The sequence below is a fragment of the Scyliorhinus torazame genome, chromosome 15 (assembly GCF_047496885.1).
Source record: "Scyliorhinus torazame isolate Kashiwa2021f chromosome 15, sScyTor2.1, whole genome shotgun sequence".
Lineage (NCBI taxonomy): Eukaryota > Metazoa > Chordata > Chondrichthyes > Carcharhiniformes > Scyliorhinidae > Scyliorhinus > Scyliorhinus torazame.
The window spans coordinates 138,545,809-138,572,423 of NC_092721.1; the positions used below are offsets into that span (position 1 = coordinate 138,545,809).

Genomic DNA, 26,615 nt, shown 5'->3' on the forward strand with positions numbered 1-26,615 from the left:
ATTATTTTGTCTTCTAGGTTATGGTTTTCCAGTCCTACACGAACCCCAATACTTTTCCTATTGAAGCTAAGTACGTATTTCCTTTGGATGATGCAGCAGCTGTATGTGGATTTGAGGCTTTTATTAATGGAAAGCACATTATTGGCCAGGTAATTAAGCTAAAGCTTTTCATCATTGTAAAATGACTAAAATTAGATTATTTCTAAAGATATCTCAATCTGTTTGATTAATATTCTATTGAATACATTGTGTGTCTTCAAATTGTTCTTGCGTTCTGAGTGTCTGACTAATGCAAAATTTCATTTGTTTGTGTATATTCTCATTTTTTTATAAGTATTTTCTATTCGAGCTATTATAGTAGTCAGTTTTGATTTGGTATATGTACTTTTGCTCATGTAGGTGAAAGAAAAGCAACAAGCTCATCACGAGTACCGACAAGCCATCAAACAAGGTCACGGGGCCTACCTTATGGATCAGGCTACTGCTGTAAGACTTTTTTTAAAAATAAATATTTTTATCCTCCTTTTTCACATTTTCTCCCGCATTTACACCTATCAACAATAAACAATAATCCCCAAAATATGTCAATCCCCATCCGCCCACCAACCCCCAAACCTCAACCCGCATGTTTACATAAACAAATGACAAAAAGGAATCGGGGATTACCCAGAGTCACCCTTAATCTACACAACTCCCCTCCCCCACCCCCACCCCCAACTAATGTTCAATGTTATCCAGTTCTTGAAAGTGCATAATAAATAGTGCCCATGACTTGTAGAACCCCTCCGAGCTCTACTGCTGTAAGACTTAAACATCCTTTTTCATGTTGCTGCCCTCCCCAATCAGCATAACAGTGAAAGACTCAAATAACAGCAAAATACTGCGGGAATCTGAAATAACAACGCAAAATGGGGAATAAACATGTCTGGCAGCATCTGTGGAGAGAAACAGAGTTAACATTTTGAGTCTAAATGACCCGTCTGCCGTTCTGTAGAAGGATCATTTAGATCTGAAACATTAACTGTTTCTCTCTGCAAATGTTGCCAGACCTGCTGAGTTTATCCAACATTTTCTGTTCTTATAACAGTGAAAGAAATTGAGTATTATTTTTAGGATTTTGTGACTTCAGTTGGAGTGTAATCCATACCTTGATATAAGACTTAATTCCAGCAATTATCCTTATCTTATTTAATAGTTTCTATTTTGTGAGATTTTTGGGTCAATAATAATATATGAAACACTTGGGTACGTATCCAGTTGGGTGCTGGGATTTTTTTCTTTTTCATTGCTAATAGGAGTTTTATCTTTTTTCTCCATAATTAAATGCTTCAAAGCCATACATTCCCAAGATTGTCATTGTACCATTAGTTATGGAGAAGATGGGCTTTCTTTTATGTTGCATTAAACAGAAATTCTGAGTCCTCATTTGTGTTTAAACTCAAGAGTACTGATTCATTGAAGTGTTGGTCCACCCAATGGAAGATGTAATTTCATGATTCTGAAATGAGGAATTCTCACTCTTGGCTGTCATTGAGTAGCATAGCTCTTGCCAAAATTGCGGTAGGCAGATTTTTTTTTTGATGAGGAGTGAGAATCATCACCAAGGTCAGAATTTGCTGATCGCTACAGTCCATGTGTAGTTATACTGACAATGCTGTAAAGAAGGGAGTTCCAGGAATTAGACCAACAACAGTGATGAATGGCAATTTAGTTCCAAGTCCGAATGGTTTGCAACTTGTAGAGGAACTTACAGGGGGTGGTGTTGCCATGTGTCAGCTGCCCTTACTCTTCTAGGTGGCAGAGGCCACAGGTTTGGTTGTTGCTGTTGAAAGAACCTTAGCAACACGTTGCTGCAGATGGTCTAGACATTAATATATATGAGGAAAAGAAACTGCTCGCTTTGATGGCCCTGAACTCTCGCTCTCCCTCCTCGCTTTGACGGCCTCAAACTCGCTCTCTCTTCTCGCTTTGATGGCCCCGAACTCATAGAAACATTGAAAATAGGTGCAGGAGTAGGCTATTCGGCCTTTCGAGCCTGCACCACCACTCAATATGATCATGCAAATTCAGAATGCCACTCCCGCTTTCTCTCCCTACCCCTTGATCCCTTTAACCACAAGGGCCCCGTCCAGCTCCCTCTTGAACATATCCAACAAACTGGCCCCAACAACTTTCTGTGGCAGAGAATTCCACAAGTTCACAACTCTCTGAGAGAAGGACCTCTTCCTCATCTCAGGCCTGACCGACTTACCCCTTATTCTTAGGCTGTGACCTAGTTCTGGACATCCCCAACATCGGGAACATTCTTCCTGCAAAAAACTTGTCCAGTCCCATCAGAATTTTATATGTTTCTATGAGATCCCTTCTCATTCTTCTAAACTCTTGCTCTCTCTTCTCGCTTTGACGGCCCCGAACTCTCGCTCTCTCTTCTTGCTTTGACGGCCTGGCCCCGACCTCTCGCTCTCTCTTCTCACTTTGACAACTCCAAACTCTCACTCTGTCTTCTCGCTTTGACGGACTGTGTCCAGCGCTTCCACAGTCGGGCGGGAGCCGTGCTGCTGGCCCAGAAGGGCTTCGGCGAGGGCTGTGGGGGTGGTGAGGGAATGTCTAGGGGGGCACTATCTGGCAGGTCGGGTTCGCGCATGGCTGGCGCCATGTTCTAAGGCGCGGCTGCTAGTCCCTCACCAGTCGGAGGATCGGTGCTGAGGTGCCACCGAATTTCTTGATGTAAAATGCCACGGATCCTCCGGACATAGCCTGAAAATCAGAGAATCCAGTCCATAATCTTTTGCCTGCAATAACATGAAAGTTTTGTTATTAGTAGCTTACCATCCTGACATTCCTGCAAGTTTTTTTTTTATTAAATATTTTATTGAAAATTTTTGGTCAACCAACACAGTACATTGTGCATCCTTTACACAATATTATAACAACACAAATAACAATGACCTATTTTATAAACAAAACAAAAAAATGAATAAATAATAAATAACAAAAATGAAAACTAGCCCTAATTGGCAACTGCCTTGTCACAAGTAACACTCTCCAAAAATATAATTTAACAGTCCAATATATAATTATCTGTAGCAACGACCTATACATACTATACAGTATATATTAACAACCCTGAGAGTCCTTCAGGTTCCTCCTCACCCCCCCCCCCCCCCCCCCCCCCCGCCCGATCCTGGGCTGCTGCTGCTGCCTTCTTTTTCCCATTCCGTCTATCTTTCTGCGAGGTATTCGACGAACGGTTGCCACCGCCTGGTGAACCCTTGAGCCGACCCCCTTAGGACGAACTTAATCCGCTCTAGCTTTATAAACCCCGCCATGTCATTTATCCAGGTCTCCACCCCCGGGGGCTTGGCTTCTTTCCACATTAGCAATATCCTGCGCCGGGCTACTAGGGACGCAAAGGCCAAAACATCGGCCTCTCTCGCCTCCTGCACTCCCGGCTCTTGTGCAACCCCAAATATAGCCAACCCCCAGCTTGGTTCGACCCGGACTCCAGTCATATGTGCCCTGTGTAATACCTCAAACTGAATCAGGCTTAGCCTGGCACACGAGGACGACGAGTTTACCCTGCTTAGGGCATCTGCCCACAGCCCCTCCTCGATCTCCTCCCCCAGCTCTTCTTCCCATTTCCCTTTTAGTTCATCTACCATAGTCTCCCCTTCGTCCCTCATTTCCCTATATATATCTGACACCTTACCATCCCCCACCCATGTCTTTGAGATCACTCTGTCCTGCACCTCTTGTGTCGGGAGCTGCGGGAATTCCCTCACCTGTTGCCTCGCAAAAGCCCTCAATTGCATGTACCTGAATGCATTCCCTTGGGGCAACCCATATTTCTCGGTCAGCGCTCCCAGACTCGCGAACTTCCCATCCACAAACAGATCTTTCAGTTGCGTTATTCCTGCTCTTTGCCACATTCCATATCCCCCATCCATTCCCCCCCGGGGCAAACCTATGGTTGTTTCTCATCGGGGACCCCCCCCAAGGCTCCAGTCTTTCCCCTATGCCGTCTCCACTGTCCCCAAATCTTCAGTGTAGCCACCACCACCGGGCTTGTGGTGTCGTTCCTCGGTGAGAACGGCAATGGGGCTGTCACCATAGCCTGTAGGCTAGTCCCCCTACAGGACGCCCTCTCTAATCTCTTCCACGCCGCTCCCTCCTCCTCTCCCATCCACTTACTCACCATTGAAATATTAGCGGCCCAATAATACTCACTTAGGCTCGGTAGTGCCAGCCCCCCCCTATCCCTGCTACGCTGTAAGAATCCCTTCCTCACTCTCGGGGTCTTCCCGGCCCACACAAAACCCATGATGCTCTTTTCAATCCTTTTAAAAAAAGCCTTCGTGATCACCACCGGGAGGCACTGAAACACAAAGAGGAATCTCGGGAGGACCACCATCTTAACCGCCTGCACCCTCCCTGCCATTGACAGGGATACCATATCCCATCTCATGAAATCCTCCTCCATCTGTTCCACCGACCGCGTTAAATTTAACCAATGCAATGTGCCCCAATTCTTAGCTATCTGGATCCCCAGGTAACGAAAGTCCCTTGTTACCTTCCTCAACGGTAGGTCCTCTATTTCTCTACTCTGCTCCCCTGGATGCACCACAAACAACTCACTTTTCCCCATGTTCAATTTATACCCTGAAAAATCCCCAAACTCCCCAAGTATCCGCATTATTTCTGGCATCCCCTCCGCCGGGTCCGCCACGTATAGTAGCAAATCGTCCGCATACAAAGATACCCGGTGCTCTTCTCCTCCTCTAAGTACTCCCCTCCACTTCTTAGAACCCCTCAACGCTATCGCCAGGGGCTCAATCGCCAGTGCAAACAATAATGGGGACAGAGGGCATCCCTGCCTTGTCCCTCTATAGAGCCGAAAATATGCAGATCCCCGTCCATTCGTGACCACGCTCGCCACTGGGGCCCTATACAACAGCTGCACCCATCTAACATACCCCTCTCCAAAACCAAATCTCCTCAACACCTCCCACAAATAATCCCACTCCACTCTATCAAATGCTTTCTCGGCATCCATCGCCACTACTATCTCCGTTTCTCCCTCTGGTGGGGCCATCATCATTACCCCTAACAACCTCCGTATATTCGTGTTCAGCTGTCTCCCCTTCACAAACCCAGTTTGGTCCTCGTGGACCACCCCCGGGACACATTCCTCTATTCTCATTGCCATTACCTTGGCCAGGACCTTGGCATCTACATTTAGGAGGGAAATAGGTCTATAGGACCCGCATTGTAGCGGGTCCTTTTCCTTCTTTAAGAGAAGCGATATCGTTGCTTCAGACATAGTCGGGGGCAGTTGTCCCCTTTCCTTTGCCTCATTAAAGGTCCTCGTCAGTACCGGGGCGAGCAAGTCCACATATTTTCTATAGAATTCGACTGGGAATCCATCCGGTCCCGGGGCCTTTCCCGCCTGCATGCTCCTCATTCCTTTCACCACTTCTTCTACCTCGATCTGTGCTCCCAGTCCCACCCTTTCCTGCTCGTCCACCTTGGGAAATTCCAGCCGATCCAAGAAGCCCATCATTCTCTCCCTCCCATCCGGGGGTTGAGCTTCATATAATTTTTTATAAAATGTCTTGAACACTCCATTCACTCTCTCCGCTCCCCGCTCCATCTCTCCTTCCTCATCCCTCACTCCCCCTATTTCCCTCGCTGCTCCCCTTTTCCTCAATTGGTGTGCCAGCAACCTGCTCGCCTTCTCCCCATATTCGTACTGTACACCCTGTGCCTTCCTCCATTGTGCCTCTGCAGTGCCTGTAGTCAGCAAGTCAAATTCTACATGTAGCCTTTGCCTTTCCCTGTACAGTCCCTCCTCCGGTGCTTCCGCATATTGTCTGTCCACCCTCAAAAGTTCTTGCAGCAACCGCTCCCGTTCCTTACTCTCCTGCTTCCCTTTATGTGCCCTTATTGATATCAGCTCCCCTCTAACCACCGCCTTCAACGCCTCCCAGACCACTCCCACCTGGACCTCCCCATTATCATTGAGTTCCAAGTACTTTTCAATGCACCCCCTCACCCTTAGACACACCCCCTCATCTGCCATTAGTCCCATGTCCATTCTCCAGGGTGGGCGCCCTCCTGTTTCCTCCCCTATCTCCAAGTCCACCCAGTGTGGAGCGTGATCCGAAATGGCTATAGCCGTATACTCTGTTCCCCTCACCTTCGGGATCAATGCCCTACCCAGCACAAAAAAGTCTATTCGCGAGTAGACTTTATGGACATAGGAGAAAAACGAGAACTCCTTACTCCTAGGTCTGCTAAATCTCCACGGGTCTACACCTCCCATCTGCTCCATAAAATCTTTAAGTACCTTGGCTGCTGCCGGCCTCCTTCCAGTCCTGGACTTCGACCTATCCAGCCCTGGTTCCAACACCGTATTAAAATCTCCCCCCATTATCAGCTTTCCCATCTCTAGGTCCGGAATGCGTCCTAGCATCCGCCTCATAAAATTGGCATCATCCCAGTTCGGGGCATATACGTTTACCAAAACCACCGTCTCCCCCTGTAGTTTGCCACTCACCATCACGTATCTGCCCCCGTTATCCGCCACTATAGTCTTTGCCTCGAACATTACCCGCTTCCCCACTAATATAGCCACCCCCCTGTTTTTCGCATCTAGCCCCGAATGGAACACCTGCCCCACCCATCCTTTGCGTAGCCTAACCTGGTCTATCAGTTTCAGGTGCGTTTCCTGTAACATAACCACATCTGCCTTAAGTTTCTTAAGGTGTGTGAGTACCCGTGCCCTCTTTATCGGCCCGTTCAGCCCTCTCACGTTCCACGTGATCAACCGAGTTGGGGGGCTTCCTACCCCCCCCCTTGTCGATTAGCCATCACCTTTTTCCAGCTCCTCACCCGGTTCCCACGCAGCTGTATCTCCCCCAGGCGGTGCCCCCCCGCCCATCCTCTCCCATACCAGCTCCCCCCTCTCCCCAGCAGCAGCAACCCAGTAATTCCCCCCTCCCACCCCCCCGCTAGATTCCCCCGCTAGCGTAATTACTCCCCCCATGTTGCTCCCAGAAGTCAGCAAACTCTGGCTGACCTCGGCTTCCCCCCGTGACCTCGGCTCGCACCGTGCGACGCCCCCTCCTTCCTGCTTCTCTATTCCCGCCATGATTATCATAGCGCGGGAACCAAGCCCGCGCTTCTCCCTTGGCCCTGCCCCCAATGGCCAACGCCCCATCTCCTCCACCTCTCCTCCTCCCCCCATCACCACCTGTGGGAGAGAGAAAAGTTACCACATCGCAGGATTAGTACATAAAACCCCTCTTTGCCCCCCACATTCGCCCCACCACTTTGTTCGAACGTTCTTTTTAATAACCCGCTCATTCCAGTTTTTCTTCCACAATAAAAGTCCACGCTTCATCCGCCGTCTCAAAGTAGTGGTGCCTCCCTCGATATGTGACCCACAGTCTTGCCGGTTGCAGCATTCCAAATTTTATCTTCTTTTTATGAAGCACCGCCTTGGCCCGATTAAAGCTCGCCCTCCTTCTCGCCACCTCCGCACTCCAGTCTTGATAAACGCGGATCACCGCGTTCTCCCATTTACTGCTCCGAGTTTTCTTCGCCCATCTAAGGACCATTTCTCTATCCTTAAAACGGAGGAATCTCACCACTATGGCTCTGGGAATTTCTCCTGCTCTCGGTCCTCGCGCCATCACTCGGTATGCTCCCTCCACCTCCAATGGACCCGCCGGGGCCTCCGCTCCCATTAACGAGTGCAGCATCGTGCTCACATATGCCCCGACGTCCGCTCCCTCCACACCTTCAGGAAGACCAAGAATCCTCAGGTTGTTCCTCCTTGCGTTGTTTTCCAGTGCCTCCAACCTTTCCACACATCGTTTCTGATGTGCCTCCTGCGTCTCCGTCTTCACCACCAGGCCCTGTATATCGTCCTCATTCTCGGCTGCCTTTGCCTTCACGACCCGAAGCTCCCGCTCCTGGGTCTTTTGTTCCTCCTTTAGCCCTTCGATCGCCTGTAGTATCGGGGCCAACAGCTCTTTCTTCATTTCCTTTTTGATCTCTTCCACACAGCATTTCAAGAACTCTTGTTGTTCAGGGCCCCATGTTAAACTGCCACCTTCCGACGCCATCTTGGTTTTTGCTTGCCTTCCTTGCCGCTGTTCTAAAGGATCCACTGCAATCTGGCCACTCTCTCCTCCTTTTTCCATCCGTATCCAGGGGGGATTCCCTTCTGGTTTACCGCACAGTGTTTTTAGCCGTCAAAATTGCCGTTGGGGCTCCTATCAAGAGCCCAAAAGTCCGTTTCACAGGGAGCTGCCGAAACGTGCGACTCAGCTGGTCATCGCCGCACCCGGAAGTCCATCCTGACATTCCTGATTGTGAATATTATTACAACTATATTCAATCCTCCCACTTATATTTTAATGATGGAACCTTCATAACTTGGAATTTGGCATAATTAGAGAAAATAAATGGCAGAATCTTTCACGATGCTACTAAGCAATCAGCTAACCGTTAAGAGTGTTGTTCAGTGCTGTCAGCACAGCTACCATTTTTTCACTTATGATACTATACATTCCTTTATTCCCTTGAAAATAGTGCTCCGCATATTGTTTGTAACTTAAGAGAAGTATTACATTTTGTTGAAAATAAATTCAATTAAAATAGCTATGATTTGATTTTTAAAAACTGAAAATTTCAGACTGACAGTTTTTTAAACATGGTATCACATGTGTCACCATCTTCTTGCTCACTTTCTCAAACTCCTGATGTAAACAGCTGAGTTCAGACCTTCATGTATTTTTATCCGATGTGTCTATATAATCTATTTTTTACTTAATGTTTCAGGAGGTCTTTACCATTAGTATTGGAAATCTCCCACCAAATGCTAACGTCATCATTAAAATCACCTACATCACTGAGCTCTCTGTTGATCAAGAATACATTTCCTTTCTACTGCCTGGAAGTTTGACATCCCAACAACGGGACAAAGCATTGCAAGAGAAAACTCAGGTTCAATTTCCATTTATTTCTTTTGATTGACAATAGAACTAATTGAGGCCTCCGGCTATAACATTGCTATCTTCTGCTTCCAAATTTTCTTTACTTTTTTTTTAAGATTGACTGAATTAAATGAATCCAGGTGCTGTTCAAAGCATTGAGGTCTTTTTCTCTGTTAAGACAAACTATTTATTTTCCAGCAACTGTTACAGTTGACCTTGTAGTGATCTGTATATCTGTTGGAATGTAAGGGGTTAACATCTGTATAATAGTGCTAGACAACCACCAGATGGCAGTACCAGATCCCTGTATATAAACTGCACTCGGAGGAGATTCCCACCTCTTCGTATCAGGAGTGACTAGTGAGCAGAGTGTTAGAGATATAGCTTAGTTGGCACGTGTAGTTAAACATTATATATACTTATTCTTATTTATTTACCTAATCTTCAGTTATAGTTGTAGAAGAGCGAAGAAACTCATAGATATTTATATTTGTTATTCAATAAATGTTATTTGCTTAATTTGAAGACTGATAGTTTTACTGAACTACAACCATCAGACCATTCTGGAAGTAAGCAAAAGAGTAACAAGATATTACTATCACGTAATATAACAGATCTATTTTGTGTTTATTGTAAGTGGGGAAAGTGAAACCTATATAAAGACCTATGCAGTGAAACTTGAATAACTTCCATTCAAATTGTGCTGCTTGTTTTGTTTTATCCATTTTTACTTTTGATTTTACAAAGAGTGATTTTCACTCATCCTCATCATTTAGGGAAGGAACTGTCTGTCACCTTCAAATCCTCAAGAACTGTTCTCGAATCAAAGGAATCTGGAAGCTTGAAACCAATGAATCTACTAACTGTAGCTACTTTGTTTAAAACCTAGAATAAAGTTTGTCAGGTCCAAGGGATTTGAGCCATTTAGTCCTCTTAATTTCTCCAGTACTGACTTCCGGTGTCGGCAAGTCGATGGAAGACGCTCGTTGGGTAGCACCTGCTCAAGGCTCTTGTTTTTGGAGTTTAATGCCCGGTTCCAGGGGCAGTTTTTGAATAAGCTGGTGCTGGAAGACATAAGGAAGATGGGGACTGTCAGAGACCCAGAAAAAAGCCGCAGGGAAGAAGGGGGCGAGGGAAAGCTCACCGTCGAGTGAACAAGTGAAAGATGGCAGAGCCGGGATCACTGGGTGGGGCCTCGCCTTTCGCAGTGGAGACGCTGACCGAGGTGATGGTCGGAGAATTTGAGAGGCAGTTTGCCAAAAACATGGAGGTGATGCATAAGATGATGGCTGCAATGGCCCCGGTGAAGGCTGCGGTGTTGAAGACGTCGGCCGAGGTATGGGAGCAAGGAGAGAAGTTGAAGGGGGTGGAGGCAGCTCTGTTGCAACACAGTAACCAGCTCCCCTCGATGGGTGAGGAGCTGCAGAGGGTGGTGGAGGCCAGCAAAGGATTCAGAGCCAAGGTGGAGGACCTGGAGAGTAGGTTGAGGCAGCGGAATTTGAGAATATTGGGCTTGCCGGAGGGGGTGGAGGGCGCGAGGCCGACTGAGTACTTCACAAAGATGTTGGTGGAGTTATTGGGGGAGGGGGAAGAACCCTCCCGGTATGAGCTGAACAGGGCTCATCGGTCGCTCAGCCCAAGCCAAAGGCAAACGAGCTGCCAAGGGCGGTCATAATTTTTTTCCACAAATTCCATGTCAAGGAGAAGGTCCTGAGTTGGGCAAAGCAAAGGCATGAGGTGAAGTGGTAAGGAGCTGGTAATCGCATATACCAGGACTTAACTGTGGAGCTGGCAAGAAGGCGGGCGGCCTTCGGTCGGGTGAAGGCAGCACTCTACAGTAATGGTGTGAAGTTTGGCGTGGTCTACCCGTCGAAGCTAAGGGTGACCTACAATTCGAAGGACATCTACTTCGAGACGATGGAGGCAGCGGAGGCATTTGTGAAGGCTGAAGGACTGAGGTTGAAATGAGAGATGGGACTGGATTTTGGCTTCAGACTGAAGGGAGGGGGAGGGTGAAATGCTGTGTACAGCATTATCTCTTGTTTCAGGATGTGCATTTGTTTTAATTTGTAGGGGGAACAGTTGGGGGTTTGGTTTTTGGGTTGGTTGATGGGTAAGGATAGTGTACCTGTGTTATGGGCTACAGTGTATACGAGACTATTGGGCTTTGGGATTATGTCGGTTTTCTGGAGTGTGGCTTTTGCGCACTGGTTATGTTTGAGTGTCTTTGTTTTCAGGGATTGGGTTATGGGGGAGGGAATTGGAAGTAGGGAGGCCTGGGCAAGAGCCTCGACTATAGCAAGCAAAGGTTGGCTAGTGAACGGGAGTATGGTAGGGGGAAGGGCCGCAGTCATTGGAACAGCCGAAAGGCCGATGTGGTGATGCTGCAGGAGATATGTCTGAGGATGACGGACCAGGTGAGGAAGGGTTAGGTGAGCCAGGTTTTCCATTCAGGGATCGATAGCAGGATTAGAGGGCAGATTGGTGGCTCTGGCGAGCATATATGGCCCCAACTGGGACGATGCAGGGTTTGTGAAGAGGGTGCTGAGTACCATCCCGGATTTGGATACCCACAACTTAATAGGGGGGGTTTAGAATATGCATAGAAAGTGCATAGGTCTCGGCCGCGCTCGCTGGCCCAGTCGGTGGGGGGGGGACGCTGACTGGGCTCATGAAAGATGGGAGGAGTGGACCCGTGGAGGCTCCTGCACCCACGGGAACGGGAGAATTCTTTTTTCTCCCCGGTACGTAAAGTGTACTCGAGAATAGACTTTTTCATCGTGGGGAAGGTGTTATTGGCCGGGGTCAAAGGGTCGGAGTATTCAGCGATATTGATTTTGAACCATGCGCCACATTGGGTGAATGTTGTTCTGGAGAAGGGGATTGCACCGGAGCTTTTGCGACCAGATTGGGAAGGCAATTGAGGAATACGTGGGGTTTAATTGCACGGGGGAAGTTTCACAGTCGATAGTTTGGGAGGCACTGAAGGAAGTAGTGAGGGGGGAGGTTATTTTGTTCAAGGCTGATTGAGGAAATGAAGGATCTGTTTCTTGGGGGACGATAGACAAGCTTGGAGGAGCTGTGAGAGTAGGGTTGGCACAGGGGGAAGGGTTTAGATACCTGCAGGTTCAAGATTTTGCAAGGAAGGTTTCCCCGACCTTTCCGATAGCGGCGGCCTCCACATTGCTGAAGGCAGTGCTGTCGGGGGGGGGACTGCTTTCTTTTATGTTTTATATTGTTGAGGTTATTTTGTTTGTTTAATTTTTGTGTGGCGAAAATGTTGAAAATATTGCGAATAAAAATATTGAAAAAAAAATTCTCCGGTACTATTTCTTTTCTTGGACTGATTTATTTTAATTCCTCAATCTTGCTAAACCTTTGATTCCCTCTAATTTCCAGAATATTATTCATGCCTTCTACATAAAGACTGATATAAAGTATTTGTTTAATATCTGTGCATTTTCTCTGTAATCCCTGTAATCATTTGACCTGTTTCAGCCCCTGAATGACCCACACTTGCTTTCATTAATTTGTTGCTATTTAGAATCCATTTTTAGGAGCTGCCTTCACGCCTCCACCCTGACTAAACGTCGGTAGACAGAAAAACCTATAAAAACCTGTACCCACCAAAAAGCTGGCTACTCTACAGGTATTTTACGCTGCAACAGCATTAACTGCCTACGGTTAAAGGCTTCTACCCCCATCTGGAGATGAAGGCTCACCAGATTGGCTGACAGCTCTGCAGTCCCAGCAGCACCATATTCAAGTGGTGACCACTGCTGTAACTATGAGTAGTCCCTGAACAAGAGGAAGCTATGGAGCCAGACTTAGGTCAGGGTGGGCGAGTGGTCTAAAGCGCTGCTTTCAGGTCGCAGTCTCCCCTGGCGGCGTGGGTTCGAATCCCACTTCTGACCAATCTATTTTATGGCCGGCATGGTAGTACAGTAGTTAGCATAGCTGCTTCGCAGTGCTGGGAACCCGGTTCAATTCCCGGCTTGGGTCACTGAATGTGCATTGTCTGCATGTTCTTCCCGTGACTGCGCGGGTTTCCTCCGGGTGCTCCGGTTTACTTCCACAAGTCCTGAAAGACATGCTTGTTAGGTGAATTGGACATTCTGAATTCTCCCTCAGTGTACCCGAACAGGCACTGTAGTGTGGCGACTAGGGGATTTTCACAGTAACTTCATTGCAGTGTTAATGTAAGCCTACCTGTGACACTAATAAAGATTATTTTTACTATTGATGGGGCCTGACTGGCAGTCCCCAGTGAGGGACTTACAGGAGGCTTATAAAGGTAGTTCCACAACCCTCCCTAGCATGATAACAGCCCATGCAGCAAAAACTCCAGGCTGCCTACCTCACATGGGCCCTTCCTACTTGGCAGGGGTATCTGCACACTCCAGTTCCAAACCATTGACTGACTTTAAAGATCTACTCAAGGGTTTGAGGGCCCTTTGGAACAAAGCGTCCAGTAACTCTTGCCCTCTCTGAAGCTCTGCAGTGTTGGCAACAAATTGGCATAGGGTAAGTAAGATCAGAGAATGGAATTGGAGATTGGTGTGGGAGAAATGGGTTTCAGTTCACAAGGCACTGGCACCACTACTATTAAAAGCGGGAGCCTCTACCGTTGGGACGGTCTTCACCTGAACCGTGCCTGAGACCAGAGTATTGACAAATCATATAACTATGGCTGCGGAGAGGATTTTTAATTAAATAGTTGGGGAGAGCAGAGGGTTCATGTGAGGGGTGATTTGGAGAGTTAAAAGAGAAAGGACCCAGTGGATAGCACTGGGACTGCGGCCTTGAGGACTCGGGTTCGAATCCCGGCCCTGGGCCACTGTCCATGTGGAGTTTGCACAATCTCCTCATGTCTGCATGGGTTTCACCCCCACAACCTAAAGATGTGCAGATTAGGTGGATTGGCCACGCTAAATTGCCCCTTGGAAAAACAAGAGAGAAAGGACAAGGCAATCGTGCAGATAGAAATGCAAGCAATGATGACCAGAGTATGACAGGAAGGAACAAAGCACACAGACAAGTGTGCACTAGCAAGTACGGTCAGAGTAGACAAAAAGTCAGAATTAAAGGCTCTTTATCTGAATTCACACAGAGCGATGAACTGAAGGCACAAATACAAATAAATTATGATATGATAGTCATTGCAGAGTTGTGGTTGCAAGGTGGCCATACTGGGACCTGAGCATTCAAGGGTATTGGTATTTCAGCAGGAGAGGGAAAGGAAGTGGAGCTCTGTTAAGGATGTACAGAAGGGAAGTACGGTGGTGCAGTGGTTTGTCCTGCTGCCTCATGACGCTGGGGACCTGGGTTCGATCCTGGCCCCAGATCACTGTCCGTGTGGAGTTTGTACATTCTCTCCGTGTCTGGGTGGGTCTCACCCCCACAAATCCAAAGATGTGCAGGGTAGGTAGATTGGCCATGCTAAATTGCCCCTTAATTGGAAAACGAAAATTGGGCTCTCGAAATTAATGTTTAAAAATAACAAAAACAAATAAAGGTTGTATAGTAGTTTGAAATGATCCTGTATTAGAAGGTCAAGATGGAGATTCAGTTTGGGTGAAGATGAGGAATAGCAGAGGAAAGTGTTACTGATTTGAGTACTTTGTAAGCCTCCTAACAGTAGCTATGCAAGAATAATTGGCGCTTGCAAGAAAGGTATTGCAATAATCATTGGTAACTTTAATTTTCACATTAATTGGACAAATCTAATTGGCAAAAGTAACCTGGAGAACGTGTTCATCGAGTGTATTCAGGACAGTTTCTTATAACAATATGTTCTGGAACAGGCCAAGAAATAGGCTACTTCGGACCTGGTATTGTGTAATGAGACAGGATTCATTAAATACCTCTTAGGAAAGGATCCTATTGGCAAAGTGAACAGAGCATTATAGAATTCCACATTCAGTTTCGGAATGAGAAATGTGTGTCTTAAACTTAAATAAAGGCAATTCAAGGCTATCAAGACAGAGTTGGCTAAGCTGAACTGGACTGAAAACATTAAAAGGGAAGGTGGTAGAGAGAAAGTGGCAAACGTTTGTGGAGATATTTCAAAACCCTCAATAAAGATGTATCCTACTGCACCATTCATGGCTAAATAAGGAAGTTGAGGGTGGCATCATATTGAAAAAAAGGCGTACAATACGGCGAAGATTTGTGGTAGGATAGATGATTGGGAAAGTTTTGAAAACCAGTAAAGAATGACAAAGAGAATAATAAAGAGGGAGAAATTGGAATATGAGAAATACAAAAGCAGACAGTAAAATCTCCGACAAGCACATAACAAGGAAAAGAGTAGCTAAAGTGTGCATTGGTCCCTGAGACGGTAGGACTCGGGAATTAATAATTGGAAGCGAGGAATTGGCAAAGGCTTTGAACAATTATTTATGTTCCGTCTTCACAGGAGGCAAAGAAAGCATCCCAAACATAGTAGAAAATCAAGAAGCAAAGGGGAGGGAGGAATTTGAAACATTCACTATGACTAGAGATAAATAAATGGCACTTGAGGCTGACACGTTCCTTGGATTAGATGGCCTGAGTCCTTGTAGTAACAGGACATTTAAACAAAGAAAGAAGGTGAAGGCCATTCGGCCCTCCGAGCCTGCTCTGCCATTCATTATGATCATGGCTGATCATTCAGCTCTTTTCCTGCCTTCCCCCCATATCCGTTGATCCCTTTCGTCCTAGGAGCCCTATCTAACTCTTCCTATCTTCCTTTATATCACTAGCTAGCTTGCACTCATACTTCATTTTGTCCCCCCCTTATTGCTTTTTTAGTTGACCTCTGCTTGCTTTTAAAGGCTTCCCAATCCTCTGGCATCCCACTATCTAACTCTGTCTGATTCTGCCACTGTTTTCCAAGTGCAGTTATTAATACTTTTATAATGGACTTAAGAATTTTCCCCACTACCGACATCAGACTGGCTGGTCAATAATTCCCTGTTTTCCCTCTACCTCCCTTTTTAAATAAAGTGGTTACATTAGCTACCCTTCAATCTGTAGGAACTGTTCCACATGGAATCTTGGCAGATGACAACCAATGCATCCATTATTTCATGGGCTACTGGGATGTAGATTATCAGGCCTTGAGGATTTATCGCCCTTTGATCCCATCAATTTCCCAACACCATTTCCCTACTAATACTGATTTCCTTCAGTTCCTCTTTCTCACTAAATCCCATGTTCCTCAACATTTCTTGTATGTTTTTTGACTCCTCCTTTGTGAAGACAGAACCTAAGTATATATTTAGTTGGTCAGCCATTTCTTTGTTCCCCATTATAAATTCCCCTGTTTCTGATTGTAAGAGGCGTACATTTGTCTTCACCAATCATTTTAATTTCACATACCGATAGAAACTTCTACAGTCAATTTTTACATTCCCCACAAGTTCACTCTCGTACTCTATTTTCCCCTTCTTAATCAATCCCTTGGTCAGCCTTTCCTGAATTCTAAACTGCTCCCAATTCTCAAGTCTGTTGATTTTTCTGGCCAATTTCAATGCCTCTTTGGATCTAATACTACCTCTAATTTCCCGTGTAAACCATGATTTGGCCACCTATCCCATTGTACTTTTGCACCAGACAGAAAAACCCAATTTTTTTCCAATTAAGGGGCAATTTAGTGTGGCCAATCCACCTACCCTGCACATCTTTAGGTTGTGGGGGTGAGACCATGCAGACACGGTGAGAATGTGCAAACTCCACATGGATAGTGACCCGGGGCCAGGATTCGAACCCAGGTCCTCGGCGCTGTGAGGCAGCAGTGCTACCCACTGCACCATCGTGCCACAGGAATAAACAATTGTTGCAGTTTACCCATGCGCTCTTTGAATGTTTGCCATTGCCTATCCACTGTCATGCCTTTAAGCAGCGTTTCCCAATCCATCATAGATTCCTTTATCAAGATTCAGGACCCTAGTCTCAGAATCAACCACATCACTCTCCATCTTGATGAAGAATTCTATCATATTATGGTCGCTCATCTCCAAGGGGCCTCGCACAACTAGATTGCCAATTATTCATTTCTCATTACACAATATCCAGCCTAAGATGGTCTGTTCCCTGTTCATTCCTCAAAGTCTTGGTCCAGAAAACCATCCGGTATACACTCCAAGAATTCCTCCTCTCCGGTATTATTACTAATTTGATTTCCCCCAATTTACATGCAGATTAATGTCATCAATAATTACAGATGTTCCTTTATTTCTTGCATCTCTAATTTTCTGTTTAATGCCATTCCCAACATCGCCACTCTAGTTCGGGGATCTATATACAACCCCCACTCATGTCCTTTGGTGTATCTCAACTCTACCCATACAGATTCCACATCGTTGGAGATACCTTTCCTCACTATTGTGTTAATCATAATACAATCAGAATCAACATGGTTTTATGAAAGGGCAGCTATGTTTGACTGATTTATTAGAGTTCTTTTGAGGATGTAACAGGCAGAGTGGATAAAGGGAAACAAGTAAATGTAATGTATTTAGAGTTCCAAAAGGAATTTGATGAGGTACCACTTGGAAGGTTACTTCACAAGGTGAAAGCTTGATGGTGTTGAGTGCAATATTAGCATGGACAGATGACTGGCCAACTAAAAGGAAATAGTGTGTCTGGATAAATCGGTCATTTTTAAGTTGGCAAACTATAATGAGTGGAAAGCAACAGTTACCAGCATCAACTATTTATGATCTATATTGAATACTTGGATGAAGGAATCAACTGAAATGTAGCCAAATTTGTTGACAGTACAAAGATGGGTAGGAAAACAAAGTGTGAGGAGGATACAAAGAATCTACAAAGGGATATAGAAAGATAAAGTGAGTGGGTAGAAGTTTGACAGATGAAGCATAATGTGGGAAAATATGAGGTTGCTCACTTTGGCAGGAAGAATAGCGAAACAGAATATTATTTAAATGGAGACTGCAAAATGCTGCCGTATAAAGAGATTTGGGTGTCCTTGTACATGAATCACAAAGTCAGCATGCAGGTGCAACAAGTAATTAGGAAAGCAAATGGAATATTGGCCTTTATTGAAAGGGGGATGGAATATAAAAGTAGCTAAGTCTTGCTACAAATTACAGGACATTGGTGAGACCATGCCGACAGTACTGGACACAGTTTTGGTCACCTTACTTATGGAGGGATATATTTGCATTGGAAGCAGTTCAGAGAAGATTGGCTGGGTGATTCCTGGGATGAAGGAGTTATCTTATGAGGAGAGGTTGGGCACATTGGGCTAATACTCATTGGAGTTTAGAAGAATAAGAGCTGATTTTGTTGAAACATAGAAGATTCTGGGGGGGCTTGACACGGGAGACACTGAGAAGATATTTTCTCTCATGGAAGAATCTAGAACTAAGCGACATAGTTTAAAACTGAAGGGTCTCCCATATAAGAAGATGATGAGGAAGAATTTCTTCTCAAAGGGTGTTTCGAATTCTCCTCCCCAGTGGAGCTTGGGTCATTGAATATATTCAATGCCGAGTTCGGCAAATTTTTGATTGACAAGTGGGGGCTGAGGAAGGAAGGGCTTACTTTTGATACAAAGTAAGGTGGAAGGGTAAGCTGGAAGAAGGGCACAAAGAGGCTGAAAAGAAATAGGGACAGGTTAAGGGAGTGTGCATGATTATGGTAGATGGAGTATAATGTGAGGAAATTGAAATTATTCACTTTGATCATAAGAATAGGAAAGCAGGTTTTTTTTTCACAGTATATTGAACCTGTAAATATTGATGTTAAAAGAGACTTGGGTGTGCTGTTGCAAGAAATTCAGAAAATTAGCATGCAATTAGGAAGGCAAATTATGTATTGGTCTTAATTTTTTTTGAAAAATATTTTTAACATTTAATAACAAGATTTATACACAACAAAAGACATTGGCAAGAACGCAAAAGAAACCAAGCAACAGCAACTTTATAAACATCTACACAACAGGTTGTCACTTTACCTGTGTTCCCATGCACGCATTCTCTTATTTACATTTATATTTACAATCTGTGACAGAGCCATTTATTTTATTTATGTTTACACTCGTTTTGATGGAGGGGAAGTTCTGTTCCCCCATTGAGTTTTCAAGGGAGGTTCGGATGGTACACCTCCTCTGTTTTCCATGTGGGGGGTGGGAGTGGGGGTGGGTCTGTGTTATCTCCGGCGAGTATCCTTCGTCCTCGTCTCTCATCTGAGTTCCCTTTCATCCCAGTGGTACTCCCTGCAAACCCTCCTTCTGTCTGTTCATTTCCCCCCCATCTCATTTGTTGCCCAGTGGTAGAATAGGAGATTCGGTAGCCAGGCCTCCCAAGTGTCGCCCTTGCTGCAAGATGGTCTTACGTCACCAAACTCCCTAAGAAGTGCTGTTATCTTTCCCATGCTAGCCAGGGAGTTTGATACGTAGAGAAGTAGGTCATCTGCACAGAACGACACTCTGTGGTCCCTGCTCCCTCTCTGATAGCCCCTCTTGCTTAAGAAAAACAGGGAGCTGGTGGAGTGTGGATCGTATCACACAGAAGACAGAGGGTGATGGTGGATGGAAAATTTTCAGACTGGAGACCTGTTACCAGCGGTGTACCACAGGGATCAGTGCTGGGTCCTCTGCTATTTGTGATTTTTATAAATGACTTGCAGGAGGGGGCTGAATGGTGGGTCAGCAAATTTGCTGATGACACCAAGATTGGTGGAGTAGTGGATGAGGTGGAGGGCTGTTGTAGGCTGCAAAGAGACATTGATAGGATGCAGAGCTGGGCCGAAAAATGGCAGATGGAGTTTAACCCTGATAAGTGCGAGGTGATTATTTTGGTAGGACAAATTTGAATGCGGATTACAGGGTCAACGGCAGGGTTCTGAGGAATGTGGAGGAACAGAAGAGTTAATTTCCACAGATCTCTGTCTCAAGTGGATAGAGCCGTGAAGATGGCCTATAGTGTGTTAGCGTTTATTAACAGGGGGCTTGAGTTTAAGAGCCGTGGGGTTATGCTGCAACTGTACAGGACCCTGGTGAGACCACATTTGGAGTATTGTGTGCAGTTTTGGTCACCTCATTATAGGAAGGATGTGGAAGCATTGGAAAGGGTGCAAAGGAGATTTACCAGGATGCTGCCTGGATAGGAGGGTAGGTGTTATGAGGAAAGGTTGAGGGAACTAGGGCTTTTCTCATTGGAGCGAAGGAGGATGAGAGGCGACTTAATAGAGATTTATAAGATGTTGAAGGGGATAGATAGAGTGGATATTCAGAGACTATTTCCTCGGGTAGATGTAGCTGTTACAAGGGGGTATAACTATAATGTTCGGGGTGGGAGATATAGGAGGGATGTCCGAGGTAGGTTCTTTAGTCAGAGAGTGGTTAGAGTGTGGAATGGACTGCCTGCTGTGATAGTGGAGTCGGACACTTTAGGAACTTTCAAGCGGTTATTGGATAGCAAATGAAGCACACCAGAATGACAGGGAGTGGGACAGCTTGAAATTGGTTTCGGACAAAGCCCGGCACAACATCGAGGGCCGAAGGGCCTGTCCTGCGCTGTACTGTTCTATGTTCTATGTATAGGCCGATGTCTCTGCTGAATGTAGACGGTTAGATATTGGCAAGCGTGTTGACGTTAAGATTGGAAATAGTGCCTACCAAAGGTGATTGGGGGAAACCCGATGGGATTCAGAAAGGGAAGATAGTTGTCCTCGAATGTGAGTAGGCTGTTGAATGTGGTGCTTTCTCCGGCAGAGGGAAGGGAGGCGAAGGTGGTGGTGGCGTTGGATGCGAGAAGGCGTTTGACCGGGTGGAATGGAGTTATTTGATGGTGGTATTGGAAAAATCTGGAACTGGGCCGAAACTTGTGGTGTAGATGCTATATAAGGAGCCAATGGCAAACGTGCACTCAGGGTATTTTGCATTGCACCAGGGTACAAGGCAAGGATGCCTAATGTCCCCCCTTCTGTTTGCATTGGCTATAGAACCCTTGGCCATTGCGCTGAGGAGCTCAAGGTTGTGGAAGGGGACAGTGAGGGGAGGGACGGGGCGGTGGAACATAGGGTGTCTTTATATGCAGATGACTTGTTGCTGTATATTTCGGAGCTGAGCTCTTCGGTGGGGAGCATAATCGGGTTGCTTCATGGCAGCACGGTGGCGCATTGGTTAGCACATCTGTCTCACAGCGCCGAGGTCCCAGGTTCGATCCCGGCTCTGGGTCACTGTCCATGTGGAGTTTGCACATTCTCCCCGTGTTTGCGTGGGTCTCGCTCCCACAACCCAAAGATGTGCAGGGTAGGTGGATTGGCCTCGCTAAATTGCCCCTTAATTGGAAAAAATGAATTAGGTATTCTAAATTTATAAAAAGAAATAATCGGGTTGCTTCAGAGATTTGGGATGTTTTCAGGGTTCAAATTAAATTTGGGGAAAAGTGAGTACGTTGTGGTCTCTCCTCCAGGAGCGGGGGAGGGAAGGGGAAGGGGCTGCCATTTCATCTGGAGGCATCTCATTTTAGGTATCTGGGGGTGCAGGTGGCCCGGGATGGGGCAGAGCTTCGGAAGTTTAATTTCACCACCAGCTTGGTGGGGAGGGTGAAGGCTGATTTTTTGGGGTGAGACAATCTCCCTCTATCGTTGGCGGCTCGGATACAGGCAGTGAAGTTGAATGTTTTGCCCTGATTCTTGTTCTTGTTTCAATGCCGGCCGGTCTTTTTGCCGAAGGCGTTTTTTAGGGGGTGGACAGGCTGATCTCATTGTTTGTTTGGGCAGGGAAGGTGGCTAGGATTAGGAAGGTGATACTGCAGAGGGGGTGGCAGGTGGGGTGGCTCGGCCTCCCAAATTTGATGTATTATTATTGGGCGGCAAATGCAGAGAAGATTTGGCGATGGAGCAGGGAGGGGGCTGCTTTGTGGGTGAGGTTGGAGTTGGGGCTGTTTAGCACAGGGCTAAATCGCTGGCTTTGAAAGTGGACCAAGACAGGCCAGCAGCACGGTTCAATTCCCGTAACAGCCTCCCCGAACAGACGCCAGAATGTGGCGACTAGGGGCGTTTCACAGTAACTTAATTTGAAGCCTACTTGTGACAATAAGCGATTTTCATTTCATATTTTTTTCAAGGCATAGAATCTCTGTGGGTAGAGTTGAGCAATCGCAAAGGTAAAAAGACCTTGATGGGAGTTATGTGCAGGCCCCTTAGCAGTAGTCAGGATGTGGGGCAGAAAATAAATCAGGAGATAGAAACGGCATGTAAAAAAGACAATATAACAATAATCATGGGGGCTTCAATATGCAGGTGGACTGGGTAAGTCAGGTTGGTAGTGGATCCCAAGAAATGGAATTTGTGGAATGTCTAAGAAATGTTTTTTTGGAGCAGCTTGTGACACAGCCTACTAGGGATCAGGCAATTCTGGATTTGGTGGTGTGTAATGAGGCAGAACCTTAGGGAACTTAAGGTGAAGGAACCCTTAGGAGCAGTGACCACAATATGATAGAATTTACCCTGCAGTTTGAGAGGGAGAAACTGCAATCAGATGTATCGGTATTACAATTAAATAAGGGTAACGACAAAGACATGAGGGAGGAGCATGCCAGAGTTGATTGGAAACGGATCCTAGCAAGGAAGACAGTGGAACAGCAATGGAAGGAGTTTTTTGGGGTTATTAGGGAGGCACAACAAGAATTCATCCCAAGAAGGAGGAAACATGCTAAGGGGAGGACAAGGCACCATGGCTGACGAGGGATGTCAAGAACAGCATAAAAACTAATGAAAAAGCATACAAAGTGGCGAGGATTAGTGGGATGCCAGAGGATTGGGAAGCCTTTAAAAGCAAGCAGAGGACAACTGAAAAAGCAATAAGGGGGGACAAGGTCAAGAATGAGTGCAAGCTAGCTAGTAATATAAAGGAAGATAGGAAGAGTTTTTTTCAATATATAAAAGATAGGAGAGAGGCAAAAATAGATATTGGACCACTGGAAAATGTGGCTGGAGAAGTAATAATAGGAAAAAAAGAAATGGTAGACGAACTGAATAGTTACTTTGCATCAGTCTTCACAGTGGAAGATACCAGTGGGATGCCAGAGCTCCAGGAGAACCAGGGGGCAGAAGTAAGTGCAGTGACCATTACCAAGGAGAAGGTTCTGGGGAAACTGAAAGGTCTGAAGGTGGATAAGTCACCTGGACCGGATGGACTACACCCCAGGGTCATAAAAGAGATAGCTGAGGAAATTGTGGAGGCATTAGTGATGATCTTTCAGGAATCACTGGAGGCAAGAAGGGGGAATTTGAGCATAGACTATTTTCTAAATGGGGAAATGCTTAGGAAATCAGAAGTACAAAGGGACTTGGGATTCTCTGAAGGTTAATGTGCAGGTTCAAATGCAGTGTTCGCATTCATGTCAAGAGGGCTAGAATACAAGACCAGGGATGTACTTCTGAGGCTGTATAAGGCTCTGGTTAGACCCCATTTGGAGTATTGTGAGCAGTTTTGGGCCCCGTATCTAAGGAAGGATGTGCTGGCCTTGGAAAGGGTCCAGAGGAGGTTCACAAGAATGATCCCTGGAATGAAGAACTTGTCGTACGAGGAACAGTTGTGGACTCTGGGTCTGCACTCGTTGAAGTTTAGAAGGATGAGGGGCGATCTTATTGAAATTTACAGGATACTGTGAGGCCTGGATAGAGTGAACCTAGAGAGGATGTCTCCACTTGTAGGAAAAACTAGAACCAGAGGACACCATCTCAGACTAAAGGGACGATGCTTTAAAACAAAGATGAGGAGGAATGTTTTCAGCCAGAGGGTGGTGAATGTGTGGAACTCTTTGCTGCAGATGGCTGTGCAGGCCAAATCACTCAATGTCTTTAAAACAGAGATAGATAAGAGAAGGGGATTAAGACGCTAAAAGATTTGTTTCTTCGGGGTCGGTTTGCAGGATTGAGGGAGCTGGAAGCGAAGTATGGGCTAGAGCAGGGAGAAGGGTTTAGGTACATGCAGGTTCGGGATTTTGCCAGGAAGGAGATACAGAGCTTCCCAGAGGAACCGGCCTCCACATTGCTGGAGGAGGTGTTGACGACAAGAGGACTGGAGAAGGGGGCAGTGTCAGCGGTGTACGGAGCTATTCTGGAAGAGGATAAGGCACCACTGGAAGGGATCAAAGCAAAGTGGGAGGAAGAGCTGGGAGAGGTTATAGAGGAGGGGGTCTGGTGTGAGGTGCTCTGGAGAGTGAATGCCTCCACCTCATGTGCGAGGTTGGGGCTGATACAGCTGAAGGTGGTATATAGAGCGCACCTCACGAGGGCGAGGATGAGCCGATTTTTTGAAGGAGTAGAGGATGTGTGTGAGCGTTGCGGGGGGGGGGGCCGCGAATCACGTTCATATGTTTTGGTCCTGTCCAAAGCTAGGGGAGTACTGGAAGGAGGTGTTTCGGGTAATTTCCAAGGTGGTGCGTGTGAAACTGGACCGGGGTCCCCAGGAGGCCATATTCGGGGTGTCGGACCAGCCAGGGTTGGAAACGGGAGCGGAGGCAGATATCATAGCCTTCACCTCGTTGATCGCCCGAAGGCGGATCCTGCTGGGATGGAGAGCAGCCTCTCCACCCAGTGCCCTGGCGTGGCGGGGGGACCTGTTGGAATACTTGACCCTTGAGAAGGTTAAGTTCGAACTGAGGGGAAGCTCGGAGGGGTTCTACAAGTCATGGGCACTATTTATTATGCACTTTCAAGAACTGGATAACATCGAACATTAGTTTGGCGGGGGGGGGGGGCTGTGTAGATTAAGGGTGACTATGGGTAAACCCTGATTCCTTTTTGTCATTTGTTTATGTAAACATGTGGGCTGAGGTTTGGGGGTTGGTGGGCGGATGGGATCGTTGTTATTATGGGGATTGACATATCTTGCTGATTATTGTTTATTGTTGATGGGTGTAAATGTGGGAGAAAATGTGAAAAAGGAGGAGAATAAAACATTTTTTTTAAAAAAAACAAAAAACAGAGATAGATAGGTTCTTGATTAATAAGGGGATCAGGGGTTATGGGGAGAAGGCAGGAGAATGGGGATGAGAAAATTTCAGCCATGATTGAATAGAGGAGCAGACTCGCTGGGCCGAGTGGCCTAATTCTGCTCCTATGTCTTATGGTCTTACATGTGAACATAGAACCCGGTACCCTAGAAGCCATATTCAGGTTGTCGCACTGGCCGGAGCTGCAGGTGGGGGCAGATGTTTAGCCTTCGCCTCGCTGATTGCTCGTAGACAGGTATTGTTGGGCTGGAGGTCACCTTCTCCACCTTGCTGTGGCAGGGAGGACTTGCTGGAGTTTTTGACCATGGAAAAGGTGAGATTTGCTCTTGGCGGGGAGGGGGAAGGATTCTACAATTTTGGGGGTTTGTTATGCATTTTCAGGAGTTGTTACCGTTGACTGTTGATAGGGGGTGCTGGGGCTTTTGGTGGGTTGGGGGGCTTTGTGGGGTTGGTGTGAATTGTAAAACTGTTGAAAATCTGTTGAATTAAACTACTTTTTCAAATAAGATGTTTCATTACATTAAAAGCACTATCTAAATGTAAACTTGTTATTATTGTGTAAGATCCCCATCTTTTCTCTTTCAACATGTTGGTTCCAGTTACCCATTACAAAATCTCCATCACCCAATCTCTTATGACCCTTAGCTTCGCAACCTCTGGTCCTCTTTCTCAGTTTTTAGGACTGAGTTTAGGAGGAACTTCTTCACCCAAAGGGTTGTGAATCTATGGAATCCCTTGCCCAGTGAAGCAGTAGAGGCTCCTTCATTAAATGTTTTTAAGATAAAGATAGATAGTTTTTTGAAGAATAAAGGGATTAAGGGTTACGGTGTTTGGGCCGGAAAGTGGAGCTGAGTCCACAAAAGATCAGCCATGATCTCATTGAATGGTGGAGCAGGCTCGAGGGGCCAGATGGCCTACTCCTGCTCCTAGTTCTTATGTTCTTATGTTCAACACTATGGCGTCTGCCACCTCAATCTCTTCTCAACCACCTCCTACCTGCCTGTTCCACAATAATCACAACTTCTGATTTTCACTCAAACTTTTTGCCATCCCCATCTCCCCAACTTGCATTCATTGTGTGCACTATAGTATTCAGCCCCTCTAACAACTTCAAGCTTCAGGTGTTTCCTGCGCTCTCTCCCACTTCTTATTCTTTGCTTCATTGCTCCTCCATAGCTACAGGGGGACTATGACATGTAATATGCATCACATGATTTCTTCCTTTTGTATAGTGCAGAATGTCCCTAACTTTGACTTTGTCGAGCTTTATGCTACTGAATTTGAGACCACCTGGAGAAGGTTCTTGCAGTGCGGTTGTTTGGCTTGCTAGATTTCAGAAACTCGCACAGCATTCAAGTTCAACATGGCACTATTTTATACTGTCCTGCTTGAATTAGCAACAGTGAATGATGCAATTCATGTTGGCAGACTATTCCAACTTGGATTTAAAAAAACATTTAGAGGAGAGTTAACCCAACCTGATCATTTATTCAGAGCTGCAGTGATGATAGTAGCAAACCATTGAAACTTCTGGAAGAGGATATGACAGAAATCAGAGAATAGCAAAATAAAATTAGAAATATGACTGAAAATGTATTCCTTAATGTATTGATACTTTTAATCTTAAAACAAT

The 26,615-nt window shown here is 46.0% G+C and overlaps 1 protein-coding gene across 2 annotated transcripts in view; it reads left to right on the top strand.

The window, feature by feature from the left end:
* The window catches only part of parp4 (poly (ADP-ribose) polymerase family, member 4), a 341,167-nt gene that overhangs the window by 112,445 nt on the left and 202,107 nt on the right, over positions 1-26,615 (top strand). For both annotated transcript variants that reach the window (XM_072476809.1, XM_072476810.1), the window contains 3 exons: positions 18-149; positions 400-486; positions 8,848-9,012. In XM_072476809.1, the coding sequence (XP_072332910.1) occupies positions 18-149; positions 400-486; positions 8,848-9,012 (384 nt within the window). The remainder of the gene's footprint in view (positions 1-17; positions 150-399; positions 487-8,847; positions 9,013-26,615) is intronic.